Source organism: Chlorocebus sabaeus, chromosome 27 (assembly GCF_047675955.1).
Source record: "Chlorocebus sabaeus isolate Y175 chromosome 27, mChlSab1.0.hap1, whole genome shotgun sequence".
Lineage (NCBI taxonomy): Eukaryota > Metazoa > Chordata > Mammalia > Primates > Cercopithecidae > Chlorocebus > Chlorocebus sabaeus.
Genome location: NC_132930.1, coordinates 34756096 through 34778813, shown reverse-complemented (window position 1 = coordinate 34778813; position 22718 = coordinate 34756096). Strand labels below are relative to the sequence as shown.

The window sequence follows — 22718 nt, the reverse complement described above, 5'->3', positions numbered from 1 at the left end:
GGTGGGTCTTGACTTCAGGGCTAGTGTGTGATCTGTGACCTAGGCCAGGCTGTCTAGCCTTTGCAGGCCTTTCCTGCTCTGAAAAAATGAAGATAATTAAACCAATTTCATCTAGAGAAGACAGTTGATGAGAACACAGTACACGGCTCTACAAAATGCAAATATTTATTATCATTACACGCAAAGATTTATTATCATTACATCTTGATCATTTCTCTCACCTCTCAGAGCAGGGGAGCCCTACCTTATTGGAAAATGGAGATTTTGTTTCCTTCCTCATTAGTTATTTGTCCACGGCCTTTACCCACAAAAACTCAAGGCAACATATAGAAGTGTATGTATCTATGTTTAAAATTACATATAAGAAACAGCCATCTGAAACTCTCTGTGGTATTTGTGGCAATCAGTATTTTAATAAATACGATAAGCAGTTTCAGATGGCTATTTCTTTTTTTCTTTTTTTCTGGAGACAGAGTCTTGCTCTGTCACCCAGGCTGGAGTGCCAAGGCGCGATCTTGGCTCACTGCAACCTCCACCTCCCAGGTTCAAGCAATTCTTGTGCCTCAGCCTCCAGAGTAGCTGGGATTACAGGAGTGCGCCACCATGCCCGGCTAATTTTTTTGTATTTTTGGTAGAGACGGGGTTTCGCCATGTTGCCCAGGCTGGTCTTGAACTCCTCAGCTCAGGGAATCTGCCTGCCTCAGCCTCCCAAAGTGCTAGGATTACAGGCGTGACCCACAGTGTCCAACCTACTATGGCTATTTCTTATACGGAATGCAGAGCAGTAAAAGTGATCCTCTGAGACTCTTCTTGCCACTTAGTTTGTTGACTGAATGAATGAGTGAATGGAAGATGAGTTAAGGTTCCTTTTAAATAAGATCCCTCTTCATTCCCTGAAGACTACTTTATACTTTTGCAGTACCCATGATAAGCTGTTAGACATTCCCTCCCTTGCAAGCAAAATCCAGTCATAAAGGCATCACGGGCACAGGACCTCTTCCCTATCCACCACCCTCGGACCATCACCCACTGTCACCTTTATGACAAAGGATGCTGATGCTGCAAATGGTCCAGGAGCCAGTGCCAGGACTTTCACTAAAGTATCAGGATGTGACATATCAAAGGTTTGGTGGCACACTCATCCAAAGGAATGGAAAAGAACCACTAGTAAAGACAAAATGCTTTTTTTCTGAACACAAAGGAGACTGAGCAAAGCCCTCTTTTGTGGGAGAAAAGGGGTCATTTCATACCCAGTTGCTGTGTCCTCCGCCTATGGGGCAACAGTGGTGGAGAGAAACAAGAGGATGCAGAGTGCTGAGTCCCACAGGCTGGGTTCAATCCATCAGATGCCCTGTGCACCCTGGCCCCAACGATGTGAGCCCCATTGAAAAACGACTATTCTGCATGACAAGTTGTCCAAAGTCATTTGGGGAAATATCCAGATGGTGAGTTTAAACAGAATCTTGGGAAGCATTTGTGACAATTGTGTGCTTAAAAAGACATGAGGACAGTTTATCTCACATGAGAAAAAGAATGCCAAGAAATAGTTGTAACTGGAGCACACCTGAAGAATATCCCCGGGGTGGGGTAGCCTGTGTTAGAGAAGTGAACCCTGGGAAGAAAGGCACTGAGGAGCTGAGAACCCTGCCCAGGGTTAACTCTTCCAGGAGGGCTCATCTGCAGCCTGGCAGCCAAGGTCTTCTGTGGCAGGCAGAGCTCAAACAACTCTTCCAGCCGTACCTCTTCCCACACATCCCAGAGCTCAGCTGACCTGGTGCTCTTAAAGCTGCTGGAGTTGGGTTTACTGTCACCTGCAGTTGAGTCTTGCCCAACAGAAATGCAGTTCAAATGCCTTCTTTCCCACAGAGCTTAGCATAGCCTCCCCTCCCTCTGGCCCACCCTGACAATGATCTCCATATGCCCAATGGTTCTTACTGCATCTGTTCTGCAGTTCAGTGATGGTGACATGTTTGATTCACCGTGGGTTTAGCCATGAGTACCTGGCACCATGTTTTGAATACTGCAGGTAAATGTTTGTTGGATGAATTGGACAAAACAGTCAAAATGTGAAACCATTCACCTCTTAGATTAGAAAGCAAGGGAGAAAGGAAGCGTGACTTGCTGAGATACTTACATACATTATTTCACTGAAACATGCAGCCATCCTGGGAGGTTTGTATTATTATTTCTATTTTACCCAGAGGGGAGAGACTCTGAGAGGTAAGATTGTTTCACCAAAGTTACTTGTTAAGATAGAGGCAATGCCTTGATTCAGACTCAGGTCTTTCTGATTCCAAAGCGGAAAGCTTTTTCTACTTTTTCCAGCAGTCTTCCAGAAAAAGAGGCTGTTTTTGTGAAAAAGAGACTGAGTTTCCCAATGTCTGGGTTGCTCCTTAGCAAATCGCTTTAAAGATTTCTGAAATTTCCCAATAGAATATGGGCTAGAGGACAACTCCCTCAGGCCCACATACTCAGCAACCCCCAGGAAAGGGGAATAGAGTATGGTTTACAGAGCACTAGGGAGGAGAAGGCGTCCAAGAGTCACCTAAATCTTCTGTCCAAGGAGGATACATTTCAGTTCCTTCGGTTTGTGCCATCTTTCCACCTTATTCCATCTTCTCTAAAACATCTACCCATGGAAAGTCTTGGTCCTTTGAGCTCACTGGAGTGACTCCTAAAAACAGAGAAGTCTCCAGTAGCTATCTGAAGTCCGAAGTCCAGCATTGGCTCAACTGACCAGAAAGGTTATTAAATGGAAGAGAGAGAAAAAGCGAACAAAATGTACATGACCATAGAATGACAGGATGGAAAACCTTTCAGTAAATTCATTGGTGAGTGCATCCAAACATCAATTCTCACTTTACAAGCAGATAAAACGAAGCCCTGAAATACTTAGGGATCCTTCCAATACTTCATCGTGGAGCTTCACTGGAATCCATTTTTTCTGAGTCTTAATCCAGTGACTTTGAATACATGTTATTTTTCTATCTATGGCAGGTTTTTTTTTTTTTTTTTTTTGAGATGGAGTTTCGCTTTTGTTGCCCAGGCTGGAGTGTAGTGGTGCAATCTCAGCTCACTGTAACCTCCACCTCCCGGGTTCAAGCAATTCTCCTGCCTCAGCCTCGGGAGTAGCTGGGATTACAGGCACCTGCCACCACACCCCGCTATTTTTTTTTTGTATTTTTAGTAGAGATGGGGTTTCACCATGTTGGCCAGACTGGTCTTGAACTTCTGACCTCAGGTGATACACCCGCCTCGGCCTCCCAAAGCACTGGTATTACAGGCATGAGCCACGGTGCCTGGCCCCATGGCAGTTTTTTCTCATAGACACATCATATGAGAGATGCTTCATGCATCCCCCTTTTGGCTTCTTACCAAAGGCCTTGTAAGCATTAAGATATTAACGTGTCCTTTCTTTCTTCCTTATTTGTAGGTGGCATATTTCAAGAGTAAGAATTGATTTCCAAGTCTCACTGAGGACCTGGCCTAATCCCTTGGGTGGGGCAAGGAATTTCTACCTTTTAATGGATGCATTTGGATCCCCTAAAAAAGTGAATGACCTTTAATTCATTAACTTACTTAAATCATTAAGAAAAACATTGACATCAAAAAGAAAAAGATACAAACATGTCACTAAAAATGCACTGAAAATATCTAACAAATATGTTTAAATATTTAATTACATTCTTAAAACTGGGTACCTTTTTTGAAACATCGGTAAGCTTGGCAAGACCTAGGAGACCACTTATTCAACCCAGGACTGGTGAAAGTGTGGAGACTTCAGGCATGCTTCTACACTCGGTGCCTCTGGAAAGCAATTTGGCAACAGACATCAAGACTTTGTCCAACTAATTCCACTCTCAGAATGTATCCTAAGGAAATAATCAGAGAACTGTCCAGCAGAGAGGAAGGGATTAAACAAATGAGCATATGGCCATACATGGGAATTCTACATAGCCATTGAAAACATTTTAAATTATTGACAAGGGGAAAATGCTCACTACATGTAAAGGGAATGAAGCATGTTACAAGCCAACATGTAAGGTAGAGTCTTACTGAGGTCTATTTACATGTGGAAACCTATATCTATTATATATTATCAGAAAAAGTTGAAGAAATATGCACCAAATTAGATGGTGAAATTATAGGTATTCTGGGGGTGCATGTGCGGGTTTGTTATACAGGTAAACTCGTGTCATGGGGTTTTTTTGTACAGATTATTTCATTACCCAGGTATTAAGCCTAGTGCCCAGTAGTTATTTGTTCTGCTCCTCTCCCTCCTCCCACCCTCCACTCTTCAGTAGGCCCCAGTGTCTGTTGTTCCCCTCTTTGTGTTCGTGAGTTCTCATCATTTAGCTCCCATTTAGAAGTGAGAACATGGGGTATTTGGTTTTTCGTTCCTGCATTAGTTTGCTAAGGATAGTGGCCACTTATTATTTACGGAATGAAACACTGAAAGCTCTAAAAATGTGTGATAATTGCCACTGCTTGAGCCAGGAAGTGGGCTACTCTCCCCAGTGTCCCCTCCTCAGTGCTGAACAGCAGTGCTGGAAGCCCTATGCTGGCCTACGGTGGGAAGTCCCATTTCCCAGCCCAGGCACTGCATCTGGACTCTCGGAAAACCAGGGCCTTGGTTTAACCGGTTGGAACATGGATAGCCCCATTCACACTGTGCCCACCTTGCAGGGTGGAATCAGAAGTCAAGGACAGAAAAGAATTATCTGTACGTGGTGGCACATGCCTGTAGTCCCTGATACTTGGGACGCTGAGGTGGGAGGATCCTTTGAGACCAGGAGTTCAAGGCTGCAGTGGAGCTATGGTTGAGCCACTGCACTCCAGCCTGGGTGACAGTGAGACCACATCTGAAAAAAAAAAAAAGAAGAAAAAGTGCCAGGCATCATATAAATACACCTCACACTGTCATGATTCCTTGGTGAGAAAAAAGATGATTCAACAATATAAAATATAAACAGGATAACCAGAACAATCTATTCATAATCCAAATGCTAAAATAACACTCAGCAAAGCCAATCTATGGAGAATTAGAATCACATGAGAGTATGGAAAATGTGAACTGAAAGGAGGGCAGAAGGAATGGAAATTCTGTTAAGTATGCATGCTTTTGTTAGAAAATGATTTAAGAAAAAGTATTTTGTAAGAGCTCTTGTGGAAGGCTGTCCTGAGGCCTACAGGCTGCATGTTGGTTACGAGCCAGCACTCTGGGATCAGAAGGAGCAGGGTTGAAATCCTGGCCCTGTTACTCCCTAGCTGGGTGACTTTGTTGAGAAAAGAGCCTCTCGAGCCTCAGTTTCCACATGTGTAAAATGAGGACTTTTTGGGGACAATGTGCAAATTAAATAAGGTAATGAATTAAAAGGGCCTTGTATGATGATTTGTAGTAGACGTTTAATAAGTATTGGTTTTAGGCTGGGCACAGTGGCTCACGCCTGTAATCCCAGCACTTTGGCTGAGGCAGGTGGATCATTACCTGAGGTCAGGCGTTCGAGACCAGCCTGGCCAACCCGGTGAAACCCTGTCTCTACTAAAAATACAAAAATTAGCCAGGCGTGGTGACACGTGCCTGTAGTCCCAGCTACTTGATAGGCTGAGGAAGAATTGCTTGAACCCAGGAAGCGGAAGTTGCAGCAAGCCGAGATTGCGCCACTGTACTCCAGCCTGGGTGACAGACTGAGACTTCTTCTCAAGAAAAAAAAAAAGTATTGGTTTTAAAATTATTATTAATACTACAGCACTTATTTCAAGACAAAATTATTTGATAACTTCTTGGGAGTACAGGACAACAGAAGCCCCGGAACAGGGTTCAGATGCTTTGTTAGAGCTGCTTTAATGCTGAGAGATCCCATCATCCTAGGACCTAAGTCATTTTTGAACTAATCTTTGAAAGAGAAATGAACAGTGCATTTATATCCACAATAATTGCAAGGGAAAGTCATCTTATTTTCTACTGTGTTTTCAAGTAAAGATAGATAGAATCTGAACTTCAGAAAAATGTCATCTTGTCAACTGGAAACAATGTTTCCAGTTCTTAGTGCAGCCCCCTCACTGGGATAGTGGAACGGTTTCCTGCGGCTTGGCAGGGGCTCACAGATGCTTCCAGCTGTTTCCCCTGGGCATCATTTCAGAGAGTAGCAGAACTGGAGGCCATTCATCACCATGATCATCCAATGAGAGACACAGTTAGATAAAAGTTGACTTTGCCTACTAGGTGGTGTCAGCATTGAAGAAACAAATGGGTAAAGCTAGGTTCAGAATCCCCTGTCCTGTGTCTGTGTCGCCAAAGGAGGTGTTAAGGTTCCTCCAAGAGGCTGCTGCTGCTTTGCCCTTCCGAGGTGGAGAAGAGCCAGACCAGGCTGGGGGCTCCTGGCCCTGCCCTGGCATGACCCCAGGCCTGCCTGAGCCTGGTTTATATCACAGAAACAGCCCTTTGCTAGCCTCTGATTTTATGCTAGTTGTCCTGCAACCCATTCTTCGGACAGCAGAAGACAGTAATATCCTAACTCCTTACCTCGTCCTTGGACCAGTAGTATCCTAACTCCTCCAGTCCTGGGGCTTGGATGACCTGGACTTCCACTCCCAATCTGTTTTGTTTGTTTGTTTGTTTGTTTAGACAGAGCCTTTGTTTTCTGAGACGGAGTCTCGTTCTTGTCACCCACGCTAGAGTGCAGTGGCACGATCTCAGCTTACTGCAACCTCCGCCTCCCGGGTTCAAGCAATTTTCCTGCCTCAGCCTCCCGAGTAGCTGGGGTTACAGGTGCGCACCACCACACTGGGCTAATTTTCGTATTTTTAGTAGAGATGGGGTTTCACCATGTTAGCCCGGCTGGTCTTGAACTCCTGATCTCAAGTGATCCACCCACCTCGGCCTCTCAAAATGGTGGGTTTACAAGTGTGAGCCACTGCACCCAGCCAGGACAATCTGTTTCAACAGGCCCCGGGGCAAGTCTCCCCACTAAAGTGTGAGAACCCTGGAAAGTCATCACCCCCTGGATTTCAGGGTGATGGGTCCAAAAACTCACCTCTACTTTTTCCAAAGATTGGAGAGACTAAAACAGGATCTGGGGGCCAGAAGTTCTCTAGCATATGACCATACTCTGTTTAAAATCCACGATTGCTGTCACTCACTCAAGGCCAGGCAGCTAGACAGAGGCAGAGCAGGCTAAGACCAGGGGCTTCTAGATCTTCCTGAAACCCCCGCGGCTCCTTCTACTGCACCTTCAGGGCTCCACCCCATCCCCTGGCAATAGTACCTTTCCGACGAGTCCTGCAGAGTTGGGGAAGGGAGAAAGGATATACAATCCACTAAGTGGTGTGATTCAGCACCAAAGCACTTTGTAGGGGTTTCAGTCTGTTTTCACTGAGCATCTCCGCTGATCTAGGAGTTGCTGGTGCAGCCAGCAAGGCAGGCACGGCCCTTCTCTTTAGAAGCTTATATTCTGGTAGAGAAAACAGATCATACAAATGTGAACAGGGCATTTCAGAAGGTGACCTGTGCTGTAGAGGTAACAAAGTAAGGTGATAGGGACATGATGCTTTCTTGAAACCACGTGGTCAGGGAAAGCCTCTAAACGTGACATGCAAGAGGAGACCTGAACTAAGGGAAGGAACGTCATGTGGCAGAGGCCCTCAAGTTCAAAGCTACTGAAGTGAGAGGGAACAGAGAGTATCCTAGGAGCAGAAAGAAGTTCATCAGGGTTGGGGGAATGAGGACATGGGGACTGCAATTAATATCTGTGAAATAAGTCTAACAAGCTTTTTATGCCTTTTCCTTGTTATACATTTCACTTATCTGGTTAAACCTGACATTATGGCAATTTCTAACCTTCCCAGTATTTACATTCTTATGTTGACATATTAAAAATGGAATGAGAACGGGCTTATTGAAAATAATTGCAGTTTCAAAATAAACCATCCACTTTGAAGGTTATTCACGCTGCAAGAGCTTATTCATTCTGTAGTTCCTGAGCTAATACCTTTAAAAAAGAGGCCAAATGGGCCCTCAAGACCTCCCTTGGTTTCCTTATAAGCCAAAAGCAAGAAACAAACAAACAAAAAACAAGACATATAAAAGCAAAATATATTATACTGATACCTACACCTTGTCATTAAATATCAAAAAAACCTCAAATACAACTTTACTACACTATGCATAACTGTGCCTTTTGCCAACTTGCTGATATATTTACTCTCTTTTCTTAATAAAATTTAGAACAGCAATGCCTTGTTTGCTCAGCACTGCTAAGCATTAGTTCTTCCCTACAAGCAAACTTTTCAGATAACTCAAGCTCCCTGAGAATGCCATTTTTTTCTGAACAACTTCCCCTCTGAATTGTACACACCTTAATTTGTATCAAACAAACACAATCCTTAATTGTATGTAATGAACACAATCTAAATCAGCCTAGATCTCAGGCTCTTACTGCACACCACACATCACACTGACCTGTAACACAGTTTATCAGCAATCACAGGCACGGCATCATTGACCTCAGGTATATTTTTATTGCTCTCTTAACTCCTTTTGCTTCTACTTCTCCTTGCTGTTAAGCTGTACTTACAATTTACTTTTACTATACACACTTTCCTGAGATAAAGGGCAAGAAATGTCTATTTGATAGAGTATACGGACAAATAGAACTTTGCCATTTATGAGCAAGTTTAATGTTTAGTTCAAGCAGCCAAGGGTGCTGGGAGTCTGACCTCTGAAAAAGTGAGGTGGAGTAATCTTTATCTTTTTCCATATAAATAATAAATAATGGGTATCCAGAGAGAATTTTCAGAAGAATGTGTTTTAGCAAGATAGGTCTAACTCCTTCCTCCTTTCATGTAAAGATCTCTAAACAGTCCCTCTCAGATTTCCTAATGTACTAACGTGGGGCTAAACTTCATGAACAGAACCTCCAGGTTCAGTGGCTTAGAAACAATGGCATCTCAAGTTTTTCTCTTATGTATAGTCAAGCGGAATTTTCCAAGCTGACCAGCAACTCTGCTCCACAGCGGCATTCAGGGATCCAGGTTCCTTCTCTCTCAAGGCTCTGCCATGATGGGCACCTACTGGGACAAGGTCACTACCTTCTCTGGGTTCCACCTGTGGGAAGGGGACAGAGGAGGTGAGGCGGACTCACCCACGGTCTTAAGGGTCCTGGCCCAATAACGGCATACACCCTTCAATTTACATCCCCTGGGGAGAATGAGTCAGCTGGCCAACAGGTAACGGCAAGAGGGGCTGAAAAATGCAGTCCCCAGCAAGTAGCATGTGCCCAGCTACAACTCTACACAATGGAACAGGAGAACGGATTTTGCTGGGTAACTAGCAGTCTTCAGGAGGAAAGTATTTTCTTATTTCTATTTTATAGAAGCACTGTAAAATTGCTATACAATTATCTTATTTCAAGTCAATCCAATAAGAAAAAAATCAGACTTACATAAACATTTTAAAGAACTATATTTTAGAGCTGAAATAAGCCTAAGAAATCATTTGGTCAGTGAACACCCTGTGACCAGCAGACATTATTTCATTGACTTGTTCCTATCAGTCTTCCACAGAAGAATAGGGACTTACCTTGTTCATTGCTGATCCCACCACTTAGAACAGTTTCTGACACATAGGAAGTGATTAACAAATCTTTGTTGATTAAAAATAGTTGAAATGAGAATATATAACAATGTAGAGATATTATTTTGTAAATTTATCTCCTCCTCTGCTGAGTTACCAGGAGTGGCAGGATATATTTTGATGACCCAATTATAGCAAGTTTCTTTCACTTTATTTAAAATGAATATAAAGTCTAAATACTGGCCAAAGTCCACAAGAAAATCTGGACAAGTGTATCAATGACACTTGGTCTTTACACTTATTCTAAAGGAAAACCTAGTAAGGGTCTGGCCTAGGCTGTGCCTTCATTAGATTTTTTTAAAACCAAAGTACTGTCTTGAACTTGACTCCCAGATGTGAAAAATATTTTGTGCGACATTCAAACCACTTGTAAAATGTAAATACCTTCATTTGCTGAGAAATATTAAACGATCTATAATCAAGGCCCAGCCTATTTTTTCCAAAGACAAAATTAAACATTTTGCCACCATTAAGACCAAAACAATAATTCAAATTAAGATAGCTCTACCACTTGTGAATTACAAATAAATTCTTATTATACAGTGGGAAATTCACTCTTCCAAATACAATAGTAAATATTAAAAGAAATTCAGTGACCTTTTTAAAAAAGATTACAAAATTGAATTTATTGAGTTTCACACAAGATGCACTTATAAAATTAGTATTGAATGCCATTATGACAGAAGAAATGAACATAATCCCGAACTCCCAACAGCATCTGTAAAGGAATGGAAATCTTCTGAAAATGACAGCACAGTAACAGAAAAATTCAAGCGGAACTGAAGATCTATCTAAACCATGTTCCTGCTCTGAAATCAGGGTTGTGTTTGGCAAAGCTTTCCCCAAACTATTCCATTCACCGTGGCATTGTTCCTTTTGTTGGTAAAGGGAGATGGAAAAAAAATAATAATTCTAAAATGGGGCTCCACTAAAACACACACAAAGCAATTAAAAGCTTTTTCATTTTTAACTTAAAATACTTCCTGGTTTCACAAAGGCATGTCCATACACTTTCCTCAACATTAATCTTCAGATTTCTTTAGTTAATACAAAACATTAAAATTCACTTACTTTTTTTGTATTTCAAATGAACAGGTCGGAATATTAAAGCTTGCTTTATATTTCATCCAAGAAATGGAAAAATCACCTAAAAATTGCCTTCTGCATATATACATGCCTGAAACATTTGCATGAGAGCTAAACTTCAAAATCAAAACATCAAAGGAAATAACAGTTAACAGGACCACCTTGTGGACAGTTCTGAAACCAGAAGTTGTAGAAGTTTTACAGAAATGCAAACGGGTTTATCAAGATAAAATGGGGTGGGAAATAACTTGACCTACGACGTAGGCCACAAACTAGTAATTAAGTGGAAACAGAATGTTATCTCAAACAAAACCAAAAGCACTTTTTGGTTGCTGTTCCCAACAGCCATACACAGATGCCTCCCCACACTGACAGCCACCCATACGCCTCGAACACCCATTTACTTTCACACAAAATCCTCTCCTGACTGGGGCCTGCCCCACCCCCAGCACAGGCCCACCCTGACAGTCACATCCCCACAGACACACAGCCACAGAACACACACCCTGCCCCAGCACAGGCCCACCCTGGCTGTTACATCCCCACAGACACACACCCACAGAACACACACCCTGCCCCAGCACAGGCACACCCGCTGTCCACCTAAACAGAAGGACTGATGCATTTGATAAGCCCAAGCAAGATGCTGCTGCCTAACACACCTGGAGCATTTACTTACAGTTAAAATTGACAGTTTTGAATTTTGTACACTGACAATTTTTCAGCCTGTTCAACACCAAATCCTTTTAGCTGTAATAATTTATGAAGCAATTAGTTTTAAAGCAAAACCAGTGAAGTATACCTTAAAGTTAACACTGCTCTGCTTCCTTGGTGTAAAAAGTGCCCTTTTGTAAGGGCATTTATATTTTATCCACCGCAATTAAATGACATACAGCTCACATTTTGCTTTAAAGAGTAAACTGAAAAATTATGAAGGGTTTTTCCCAGTAATGCATAGCCTTCATTAATTTTTAAAATAAATAAACTGGTTTAGCGTTTTTTGTTTTTGTTTACCCTACAAAATGCTACTATTCATTATGTCTTATTTAAGGTAGCCTTTTATTCTGATTAATCAAGATACATCTTTAAGGGTTATTCTGGTGGTAAGAATATTTATGTTGACTTATGTTTAATTTTTTTTAATGCTTTGGCAGATGTAGTAACATTTGAAAACTGTTTGTGAAAATAGTATGAGACTGGTAAGGTAAAGTCATGGTAAAAGCTTCACAGTTGTCCAGGTATTTCCTTACACTGAAGAGGCCTTGAGGCAAATTCAACATTCTGGAAGCCCAGATTGACAAAGCAAAACAGATTTTGATGTTGCCTTGGTTGGGTCCTGGAAGTGACGCTGCTGCTTGGCCAGGCAGGAGAAGTTTTATAATCCATCAAGCTTCCCAGAGAGTCAAGGCCGAGGTCGCTCCTGTCTTGTGATCTGACCCTCAGCCAGGCCACATTACTGGAAGAAAGATACTAAGATCTGCTTGCCAATAATAATTTAAGTTTTTAAATAAATATTTAAGTGCCATGTTTAGCATCTGTCTGTCCTGGCAACACAGCATTTGCTGCCCCAGGACCCAGCTTCGTCAGCACATGGAGCCACATATTCAGTCAATTCGGTTTCCGCAAATTGTGAACCTGTCTATCTCTAACAAATCTTTCTTTGAGGATCTGTGTTTTAATTCAGAATTGTCCTGCGTTATGTCCTTCTCGTCACCATCTGGAGTTGTCAAAAACTGATCAGAGTTGCTTGTCACAAGTAATGGTATGATATTTTCCTTTTGATGAACAGGCTGATTGGTGACAGAGGCAGACAGGTTTTCTTCTGTGGAAAGGCCTGTGATAAAATAGGTCCATTAAATTAGAGAAAGATTTTCCCCAATGTGCAATAAATAAAAACTTACCAATATAGTGGTGCTGAAAAAAGTGCCCATCATCCATGCTTTTAGATAAAGCAAATGATAACCAAATAGCATGTTGTATAAGAGCCATCATTTACAATAAAACTTAGAGGCCAATCATCTGTTTGTTCAATTTTATGGAAGGGTATATTACGTTGCTCGTATCACACAAACAATGCCATCACGCAACTGTAGAAAGATCACAACTCCTACAATACGGCTCCTCTCTATATAATCAAGACCTAACATGACTGTTGCCAGTCCTGAAAAATTAACATTTGCTCCAATACAGAACATCAGGGAGTGGGCCAAGAAGACTTTACCACATTCTAACTGTCATCTGCAGTCACTTCAGCTACAGTTGGTTTAGCATCATCATCTCTGGGAAGTACAAACCAGAGGTAAAAACAAACAAATAAACAAAACCCCCAGTGTTTATTTTAGGCCACAGAGATTCTGAAGCCTGGCTTTGGGGACAGCTGGGCTGGGGCCCGGAGCGACTCATCTGAATCATACATTCAATCCACGTAAGAACAGCTTCTTTGAGGCAAAAAAGACATACCATCAGCTGTACACATTTAAAATGTATAATCTGATGAGTTCTGACATGTGCATACACCTGGTCACACCACTGCCATGATGGAGGTAATGACACATCCAGCTCTCTTGCACTAATTCCTCTCTCCTGCCCTCATCCCCAGGACTGCTGTCTTTTGTCTCCTTACAACGTGATGAATCTGATGCAGCCTTGAGAGATGGCCCCCTCCCGCTCTTCAGCTTGACTTCAACACCCTCCTGAATGGTCTCTGGTCTGTGTTCTCCTGACCTCCAAGACATTCTGTGCAAACACTCAGACCCTTGTCCTGAATGTACTTCTCATAACATGATCCCTGAGTCAATAGCCCTGCCCTGTAGTACGTGCTTAAAGCTTTTATCCCCATTAGACTGGATCCTCCTTGAAAGCAAGACTGATGTTTACTAACTTCTTTTTATATTTTTTGTGGAGATGTGACTCACTAGGTTGCCCAGGCTGGTCTCGAACTCCTGGGCTCAAGCACTGCTTCTGCCTTAGCCTCCCAAAGTGCTGGGATTATTAAAGGCGTGTGCCACCATGCCTGGCCTAACTTCTTAACTAATATGCATAACAAGAGAACACATACAGGCCTCACTATGAATTACCTAGTTAGCTGAAAAAAATACAATCCTTATTACTAACAGTGTTCTTATAATGCAAACAATTATTTCTCAGTGATTATACACATTGTTATTTTACTTTATTTTTGCTTCCTGTTAAGTACACATGATGAGCACAGCCCCACTTTCAGGTAGGACTCCAGTCCAGCCCAAATCTCCTCTCCTCCCTCTTTCTGAAGCACACTCCACACTTGCCATATTGAGCTGCTAGTTCTCCAGATGCTTTTCCAGGCCTCCATGAGCTAACTCATGCTGGCCCTTCTGGAGTGCCCTTTCCACCAGCCTGCCCTAGGCCAGTTTCATCCTTCAAGCTTTTAGTTTAGAAGAACCCTCTCCTGTCCCTCCAAACCCTCTGCTCACCTATTTGGACCCCTGTAATTACATGAGGCCTTGAAGGACATCCTTTATTTATCTTTCTATCTTCAGCATCTCCTCTAATACCTGGCACACAGTTGTCCCACACATTTAAAAATATATCATTTAAACTAAAAGTCATATGAACAAACACCTTTGTGAACAGGGAACTGCCACCTAACAACAAAAATTAAGTCAGTGTCCCAGTTCTTCCTCCAAATCTTCCGGCCCAGAAACCTTGGAATCATCCTGAACTCTCTTATTCTTCTCACACTGCGTAACTTCCTCATCAGCAAATACTTCACACAAACCTCCCAGGTCTATCCAGAACCTGGCCAGCTCTCCCTGCTCACACTGCCTACCCTGCTCCTGGCCAGGTAGCTGCCTCTCTGGTCCCACCCCTCTGGAGTTTATTTTCCACAAAGCTTGAGAATGATCCTTTTAAAATGTCAGCTGCACCATGCCACTGCTCCGCTCAAAGCCCCACAACAGCCCCCTTCCACCTGGAGTCAAAGCCAAGGTCCTCATAACAGCCTGCAGCCCTCCATGGCCCCCAAAACCCCCTCTCCAGTCCTTTTCCCTGGGAATGGGCCACTGCAGCCACCTTGCTTTTAATGTCCTTTGATGCACCAAGCCTCTTCCTGCTGGGCCTCTGACTGGGAGCTGCTCCTGGAAGGCTGGATGTGCCGTCCTCAGGCTCCAGGACTCTGTGCAGTGCCATCTCCTCACACTTGGGGGAGCATCCAACTCCCTGTTGTACTTCCCTTTCCCCGTCCTGCTTTTGTTTTCTCCGCAGTTCCCCGTCACTTGACATAGTGCATACTTATTTCTCTCTACCCCTCTTCCCGACAATCTAGAACAAGCTCCACGGGAGCAGAGAATTGCCTTTCCACCCCACTGCTGTATCCACTGGAGCTGACGAGTCACAGGTGCTCAATATTGAACAGCGAATGAGTAAATGGAAAAACTCAGAACACTGGGCCAGGTATATACGCGATGGGATCTAAAACACAACCATTAAAAGACCAAAAAACCTAGGCAAAGTGAAACCAGTCTTTAAAGCGTTGCTTAACATTGATCGAACTGTGATTTAACTATTTGAAAATGATCCAGGGAAGTGAAGAAAGGGACCAAACCTACCTTGAGAGGGTTTACATTTGTTCTGTGATTTACTGGACGGCTTGCCTGGAGTGCAGGCTGGGGGAGGATTCGACAGCTTCTCTTCCATTTTGGCTTCTTTCACATACTGGCACGATTTCCCCAACAGCACAATGCTATTAAGTACTTTCAGGGATACCAACCTAAAACAGAAACAAAACAAACCACCTCCGTTGGAATTCATCTAAATCCCTGTGAATGCTCATGGCTAAGGGGAAGGCAGGGAGCATGGGATGGGGGCAGGTCAGGGATTTTGAGAAATTTACACAAATCTTGAGTTTTCTGAGGCTTCTTTGCCACAAAGAAAAACTTCGGAATTCCTTATTTTCTTCTTTTTGTTTTTTGAGACAAGAGTCTCACTCTGTCACCCAGGCTGGAGTGCAGTGGCGCGATCTTGGCTCACTGCAACCTCCGCCTCCCGGGTTCAAGCAATTCTTGGCCTCAGTCTCCCGAGTAGCTGGGATTACAGGCATCCACCACCACACCCGGCTATTTTTGTATTTTTAGTAGAGACGGGGGTTTCACCATGTTGGCCATGGTGGTCTCGAACTCCTGACCTCGTGATCCACCTGCCTCAGCCTCCCAAAGTGCTGGGATTACAGATGTGAGCACCACGCCTGGCCTCCTTAGTTCTCTTATAAGAAATTACACAACTTAGAATTTTTTCCTGGTATTAAACATTTTAACATTTATTCTTTTATTATACAACAAATACATTTAGCACATGCAGATGAACAAAAAAATAATAAAGTTACACGATTCCACACCCTTATGATTATCACTGTGACATTTAGTATGTTATCTTTCAGTTGCTTTCTCCGAGTACGCCTCCATTTGTACTTTCTTGCTGTATAGAAACAGGGTCTATTTTACAAGGCAGTAGGCGAGGGGAGTCAGGAGACAAAGCATGGATTCTGGGGTGAAGTGTGTCGGTGTGGAGTCCTGAGTCCACTGCTTAGAACCTGTGTGCACCTGGGCAAGCTACTCGACCAGCTAATCTGGAAAGGAGAGCAGTCAGGTAAGGTGCTCAGAGCAGTGCCTGGCACACAGAAATGGCAAGCAATTTTGTTACTCTTGTTGTTATTTATATAACAATGTATCATGAATATTTTTCTGTATCAGTTAATGTTCCTCAGGGACATTATTTTAAATGGCCTTATAACATCACTGTATGGGTTATCAAATAACAAAGCCCCAAACAACTCTTATTTCTGGATATTTAGATTATTTTCAATATTTTGCTTCTACTAAAAAGTTTCTGATTAAGAAAACATGTTAAATCTGTATTTCCTTAGGATACCTAGATACTTATGACTACAGAAATAAAATTTCTGGGTCAAAGAATATGAATATTTTAAGGCATTCAATATAAATCTGGAAAAAATTATGGGAAGAAAAAAGTCTCACATTAACTTCAATGCCAGTTTTATAGCCAGTGAAGAAGCTGGCTTGCTTTTTTTTTTTTCAAGAGACAGTCTTGCATTGTCACCCAGGCTGTGGTGCAGTGGCATGATCATGGCTCACTGCAGCCTTGAACTCCTGGGCTTAAGCAATCTCCCACCTCAGCCTCCTGCACAGCTGGGACCACAGGCATATGCCACCACGCCCAGCTAATTTTCTTTTTTGTAGATCTGGGGTCTTGCTATGTTGCCCAGGCTGGTCTCAAACTCTTGGGCTCAAGCAATCCTCCCACCCCAGCCTCCCAAAGTGCTGGGGCTACAGGCATGAGCCACCATGCCATTTTCTGCTCAGCTCCATTCATGGTCTCCCCTTCCCGGGCCCTCTGCCCCCATGGCTGCCCAAGGACTACTGTAGCTGCCTGGCGCCTGCTGTTCCTCCACCAGGCCTGTGTCCCTGTGCCCTTCTGCTAAGCCTACGCTTTTCCCAGGTGGCTGCACAGCTCCCTTCCTTACTGAAACACCAGCCGACCAGAGAGGCCTGCCCTGGCCACCCTCTCTAAGGTGGCTGCGTCTGCCTCTCCCATTCATCTCCTCACACTATTGTGCTTTTCTTCCTAACGATTCCTACCAACTGTCGGTGGCTGTGTCTGCCTCTCCCATTCATCTCCTCACACTATTGTGCTTTTCTTCCTAACGATCCCTACCAACTGTCAATAGAGTGACTTGCTTTTCTAGTTGTTGTCTATTTGTTGTCTGGAATTTCTGTGACATCAAGGCAGGGAACTTGTCTGGCTTCTTTGTGGCCAAGCCCTAGACCAGCCCAGGCCCAGGCCCTGCTGCTGAGCAGCTGCTCCCTGAGGAGCGCTGAGCAGAGCAGTAATGGCAGAGGCTGGCAAGTCCTCCCACCTTAGCTGGCAAGAGTGAGTCTGGAGGGAAAGACAATAAACTGGGTGTGGTGGGGAAAAACTTCAGCATTTTATTTCAGGAGGCCCAACTGAATTCTGATTTTATTTTTTTAACTGAAGACAGATTCTTGGGTTTGGTGCAGTTAATTGATAAAGAAGGCATGGACAAGGTAGTTTTGAGAAAGTTTCTGAAGGAGAAGAGGATAATTTAGGAATTATCCTGAGATGAGGATTAGAGTAGATGAATAAAGTAGAAAACTAAGCAGATCTGTCTGGCTGTGCTATCCAGGTGCAGAAGTGAAGCAACATGGGGAGGGAGGCGACACTGGAGGCTGGGGGCACAGGTACCCTGAATTCTAAGTAACTCAAGATTAAAGTACATCCCCCTTGGTGAACTATGCACAGGCAACTGTAACTAAACAAAGGTTTTCAGATGTAGCATATACATGCTTCATTTCGTGATTATTATGTAAAAAATACTAGAATATTAGATTGTCAAACAATTATTCCCACTGAGATTACAGCAATACCACTTGGTAAACACAGCACAATGTTAAAAACGTTGAGGTGCGGTGTGAGACTCTACATTAGAAAAGGAAGGTCTTAATGTTATTTAATGTCAAAAAACGAAAAGAGTTACCTCAATATAGTAAACTATTTACATACTCATTCAAACAAAAAATAGGCAATGCTGTACAGTGTGATTAGAACCTCACCCTCCTGTGTGAAACACTGAAATGACCTACATGCAGCTCTGCAGGACACCGGCCTGAGCCAGGCACTGCAGGAGCTGGGAAGCAGGCCCATGACTCAGGATACTTGGTGGAGAGGTAGAAAGTGCAGACAGTAAGTGACTATTCCCATGCTACTTCAACAGAAGCTTCCTGAGCACGTGCCAGGTAGTGTGCTAAGCCCTGGGCAGGAAACAATGTGAAAAACACACTAAAAAAACCATGAAACTGGAACACTAAGCAAATCCACCGCTCAAACTGTGACTGCTATGCTTACCCTCCAACCTTTCTCCTCTGGAGGGATTAAAGTTCGACCCCTCTCAGAACACCCACCCCTCCCTGAGTGAAGCTCCTGATGCACACCACCTAAGCGAGGGTGGAACAGGTTTCCCATTTCATTTTTCAGTAAGTTAATTGAATGCCAGGTCTGGTTACTTTATCATTGTTCACCTCTTGAGAAAAGTAACAATGGCAAAATCATCATTTTATATTGTTATTTTCTTCATACCATTTATTTCTATCTTAATTAGTTGTTAATTTACTGTATGTCTCCCCCAACTAAAATGTAAGATCATGAGACCAACAAACCTGCAGATGGATTCCACTGGTCACAGAAAACCTACGCTTGTGCATTACATTTGGTTTTATGTGATGCCTGCCTACAGTGTGCTGAACAATTCAATGTGGCAAACATATTGGAGGGTCAAAGATGTTTTTAAATATGAAAACATGTCTGCAATGGCAGGCTTTTATTCATCAAAAAAAAGTGAGTGAAACCTAAATCTTAAGCAAAAAGGGCTTTAAGATTTTGCTAAAAATTAAAATAAAATCTAAAGTACTATTAATACTACTACCAAATAGCAGTGTAGTTAATCTAACCGAGTCACAAATAAGTACACTGGGAGGTATAGCTATTGAAAGGAAGCCCCCGGCATAGATTGGGAGTAGTATGATTGGGATGCTATTAATTTCCATTACATCTTGCATTTATGCTTTACTATATAGCCAAAAACATATTCAAGAATAATCTTACCCAAAATAGAAGAGTATGACACAGGCATAGGACAGGATTCCTTGCACTTTAATTGAGCTTGTTACAACTCTGATGAGCTAGCCAGAAACAAACCAACAAAAACACACAAACAGAACACACAACCACAGAATTATTAGTTAATACTTAAAAAGATTTCTCCATGCTGACTTTAACATTTTAGGCATAAATCTATGGCCTTTGTCTAAAAATCCAAGAAGGCAAATTTGTCGATTTGTATCAAAATCTGCCTGCTTGTGAAACCCGTGGTACATTTGGATTGGTTCAAGCAAATCTGGGATGTCTGTGGCTAGTGCAACAGTTTCACTCTTGTGGACTCTCTGAGGTCCGCCCTATACCTAGGTCATGAACGACACATGTACTTATACCTCATAGAGATGCAAAGCAGCTGATTTTTATAAAATATTATTCTGCAAAGTACAAATGATTTCATCTTGCTACATGTGTCCACACCAGAACTAGAATCATTTGGTGGGTGTTTTCTTATTCCTGTTCCCCCCCCACCCCGCCACTCCCCATCCTTTCTTCTTTGACTCTTTGAAGAACCACCAGTAACTCACAGGGAACACAGGAAAAATGGAACCTTAAAAGTTTTGTATTTAGAAAAACTAAACACTATTACAAAATTAAACAAACATTGAAACATTTCTCTCTTTTGGATAGTTATAGTTAAATACCCATTTTCTTACTTCTTTCACAGAAATAAAGGAATAACAGCGTTATCCTTGGAAGTCTGCTGAATAAATCTGGTGAAATCAGTTAAAGGAAAATGTCCACATATTATAAGTGCAGCTGTGCCCATATGTTAAAAGAGAAAGAGAGACTTAGGGAGAAGTGGTCTTATCTAGTAATGTCAAGTTATCAAATGTCTATTAGGGTATCTTAAATAAACATCACAGTACACATTTAAAAAGACATTTACAAATGCTTTTAATAAAAGAACAATTGGGAAGAGGTGTGGCAATGGATTGTCATATGTTCAATAAACTCTAACTATGAGAAAAGTGACAATGGAAGCCCTCAACTGTGTCACAGTCTCTAACAGGGTAATAATGTCTACTGTATAGGCATTTGTGACTGAAGTTAACACAACTCTAGGATTTTATTCATTAATATGAAAGGCAAACCAATGATCACATTTAAGGCTTAAATACACCCTTATCTAGCATATTATCAGTTAACTTTTACTCAGTCTAATTTCCATGAGACTTTAATACACAATTTTTCTTTTTTCAGATATAAAATCATTTTAGGACCTAACGTAACGCTTAGAAGAAAAAAATTGCCATCCTTGTACCTTAATTAAAGAATGAACTTGTCACGGAGGCCTTGGTATATTTCTCAAGGCTCCTGGATGCTTGCCAAAGCTGTGGCACACAACGAAGCTCTGTGAGCAAAGTGCTGTGGAAGGAAGCCCACTAGATCTCTGCCTAACTATACAACCCCCTTTCAGCACACTGGAGGTGTTCCAAAAGTGTTTTGTCAGTTATTAATTATTCATGAATATTTTGCTATAACAGCCATAAAAACTCATTTAAAGAATAAAACAAAGACTGAAGAAAAATTTTTAAATACTAAATCAAAAAAGTTCATACTAATTATGAATTTTCTTTTTTTTTTTTTTTTTTTTTTGAGACGGAGTCTGGCTCTGTCGCCCAGGCTGGAGTGCAGTGGCCGGATCTCAGCTCACTGCAAGCTCCGCCTCCCGGGTTTACGCCATTCTCCTGCCTCAGCCTCCGGAGTAGCTGGGACTACAGGTGCCCGCCACCTCGCCCGGCTAGTTTTTTTTTTTGTATTTTTAGTAGAGACGGGGTTTCACCGTGTTCGCCAGGATGGTCTCGATCTCCTGACCTCGTGATCCGCCCGTCTCGGCCTCCCAAAGTGCTGGAATTACAGGCTTGAGCCACCGCACCCGGCCTAATTATGAATTTTCTGACAAGTAAGTTACTAGACAAATAAGTCAATTATTAGTTGGCAAAGCAGGATCATATTTAAATCCAATCATTTGACCAATCCTTACCAAAAAAAAAAAAAAAAACTCAGGCCATGTAGGTTTATCCCTATACTTGTACGTTTCATATTTCTAGTTGTAGTAAACAAATGTTATCAATCTCTTAAGCCCTTAACAAACAATTTTATTATTTGGAAGCCTCCATTTTTCTGAAATTCTAGTTCCTTTTCCCAAGCAAAAGAAAGCTATATTATTATGTAATAAGCAAGCTACTAATATAATTAAAAATGTTTTAAAAATTAAACATTTTTAATTATATTAAAAATTAATGTGGTTATCTGTAAAATCACACTGAAATTTAAATAGCATTAAGCCTATTAATCATCTGTCATCTAAAAAAAGTCAAGGAAGCTGGTCTAAAATATAGCTGGTATGATCTTCCCTTTCTTTACACACTTCTTAGTTGATCTGCATGAGACTGCAGCTATAGAAATCTAGATATCCTTTGGCAAAAAAGACAGTTGCGTTTTTTGTTTTTTTTTTTGAGACAGAGTGTTGCTCTTGTCGCCTGGGCTGGAGAGCAGTGACGCGATCTTGGCTTACTGCAACCTCCCAGGTTCAAGTGATTCTCCTGCCTTAGCCTCCTAAGTAGCTGAGATAACAGGCGCCCACTACAGGCACCCACCACCACGCCCAGCTAATTTTTGTATTTTTAGCAGAGATGGGGTTTCACCAAGTTAGCCAGGCTGGTCTCAAACTCCTGACCTCAGGTGATCTCCCCGCCTCACCTTCCCAAAGTGCTGGGATTACAGGCATGAGCCACCGTGCCTGGCTGGTTGCATCTGTTTTGATGTTAGAATAGATAGTCAAGAAAGAACATAATCAAATACAAGTGCAGTCAGCAAATATTTTTCTTTTTTTTTTTTTTTTTGCCTCAGCCTCCTGAGTAGCTAACACTACAAGTGCACGCCACTAAGCCAGGCTAAACAAATCCTCTTAATTAACATTATTATAGCCTAATGTTGCTAGAAACTATTTGCAAGCCTGTTCTGGGCAATTCATTAAAATATTCCAAGTTGATGACTTGTTGAGGGTTGATTTAGTAAGTTTCAGTAGTATTTTTGAAAAAAATACTATTTCTTGAGTATAAGAGCAGGAATTTTCATTGCAAAAAGTGTGGACAATTTTTTAAAAGTATTAATTACCACTGAGAGAGAATATGTCTTCATTTGGGCACACCATAATTTATTTAACCTATTTCGCTTGCTTCTAAAGTTTATTACAAATGTCATTGAAATGCAAAGCTGTGCCCACAAATCACTGTGCTTCTTTTATAACTATTTCCTTAGGATAATT

At 42.1% G+C, this 22718-nt stretch overlaps 1 protein-coding gene across 2 annotated transcripts in view; it reads right to left on the bottom strand.

Moving 5' to 3' along the window:
• Window positions 1-10241: 10241 nt before the first annotated feature.
• TAPT1 (transmembrane anterior posterior transformation 1) overlaps window positions 10242-22718 on the bottom strand; it is a 65497-nt gene continuing 53020 nt past the window's right edge. For both annotated transcript variants that reach the window (XM_008017823.3, XM_008017824.3), the window contains 3 exons: window positions 19394-19470; window positions 15307-15467; window positions 10242-12554 (listed from right to left, as the gene is read on the bottom strand). In XM_008017823.3, the coding sequence (XP_008016014.2) occupies window positions 12325-12554; window positions 15307-15467; window positions 19394-19470 (468 nt within the window). In that variant the 3' untranslated portion in view covers window positions 10242-12324. The remainder of the gene's footprint in view (window positions 12555-15306; window positions 15468-19393; window positions 19471-22718) is intronic.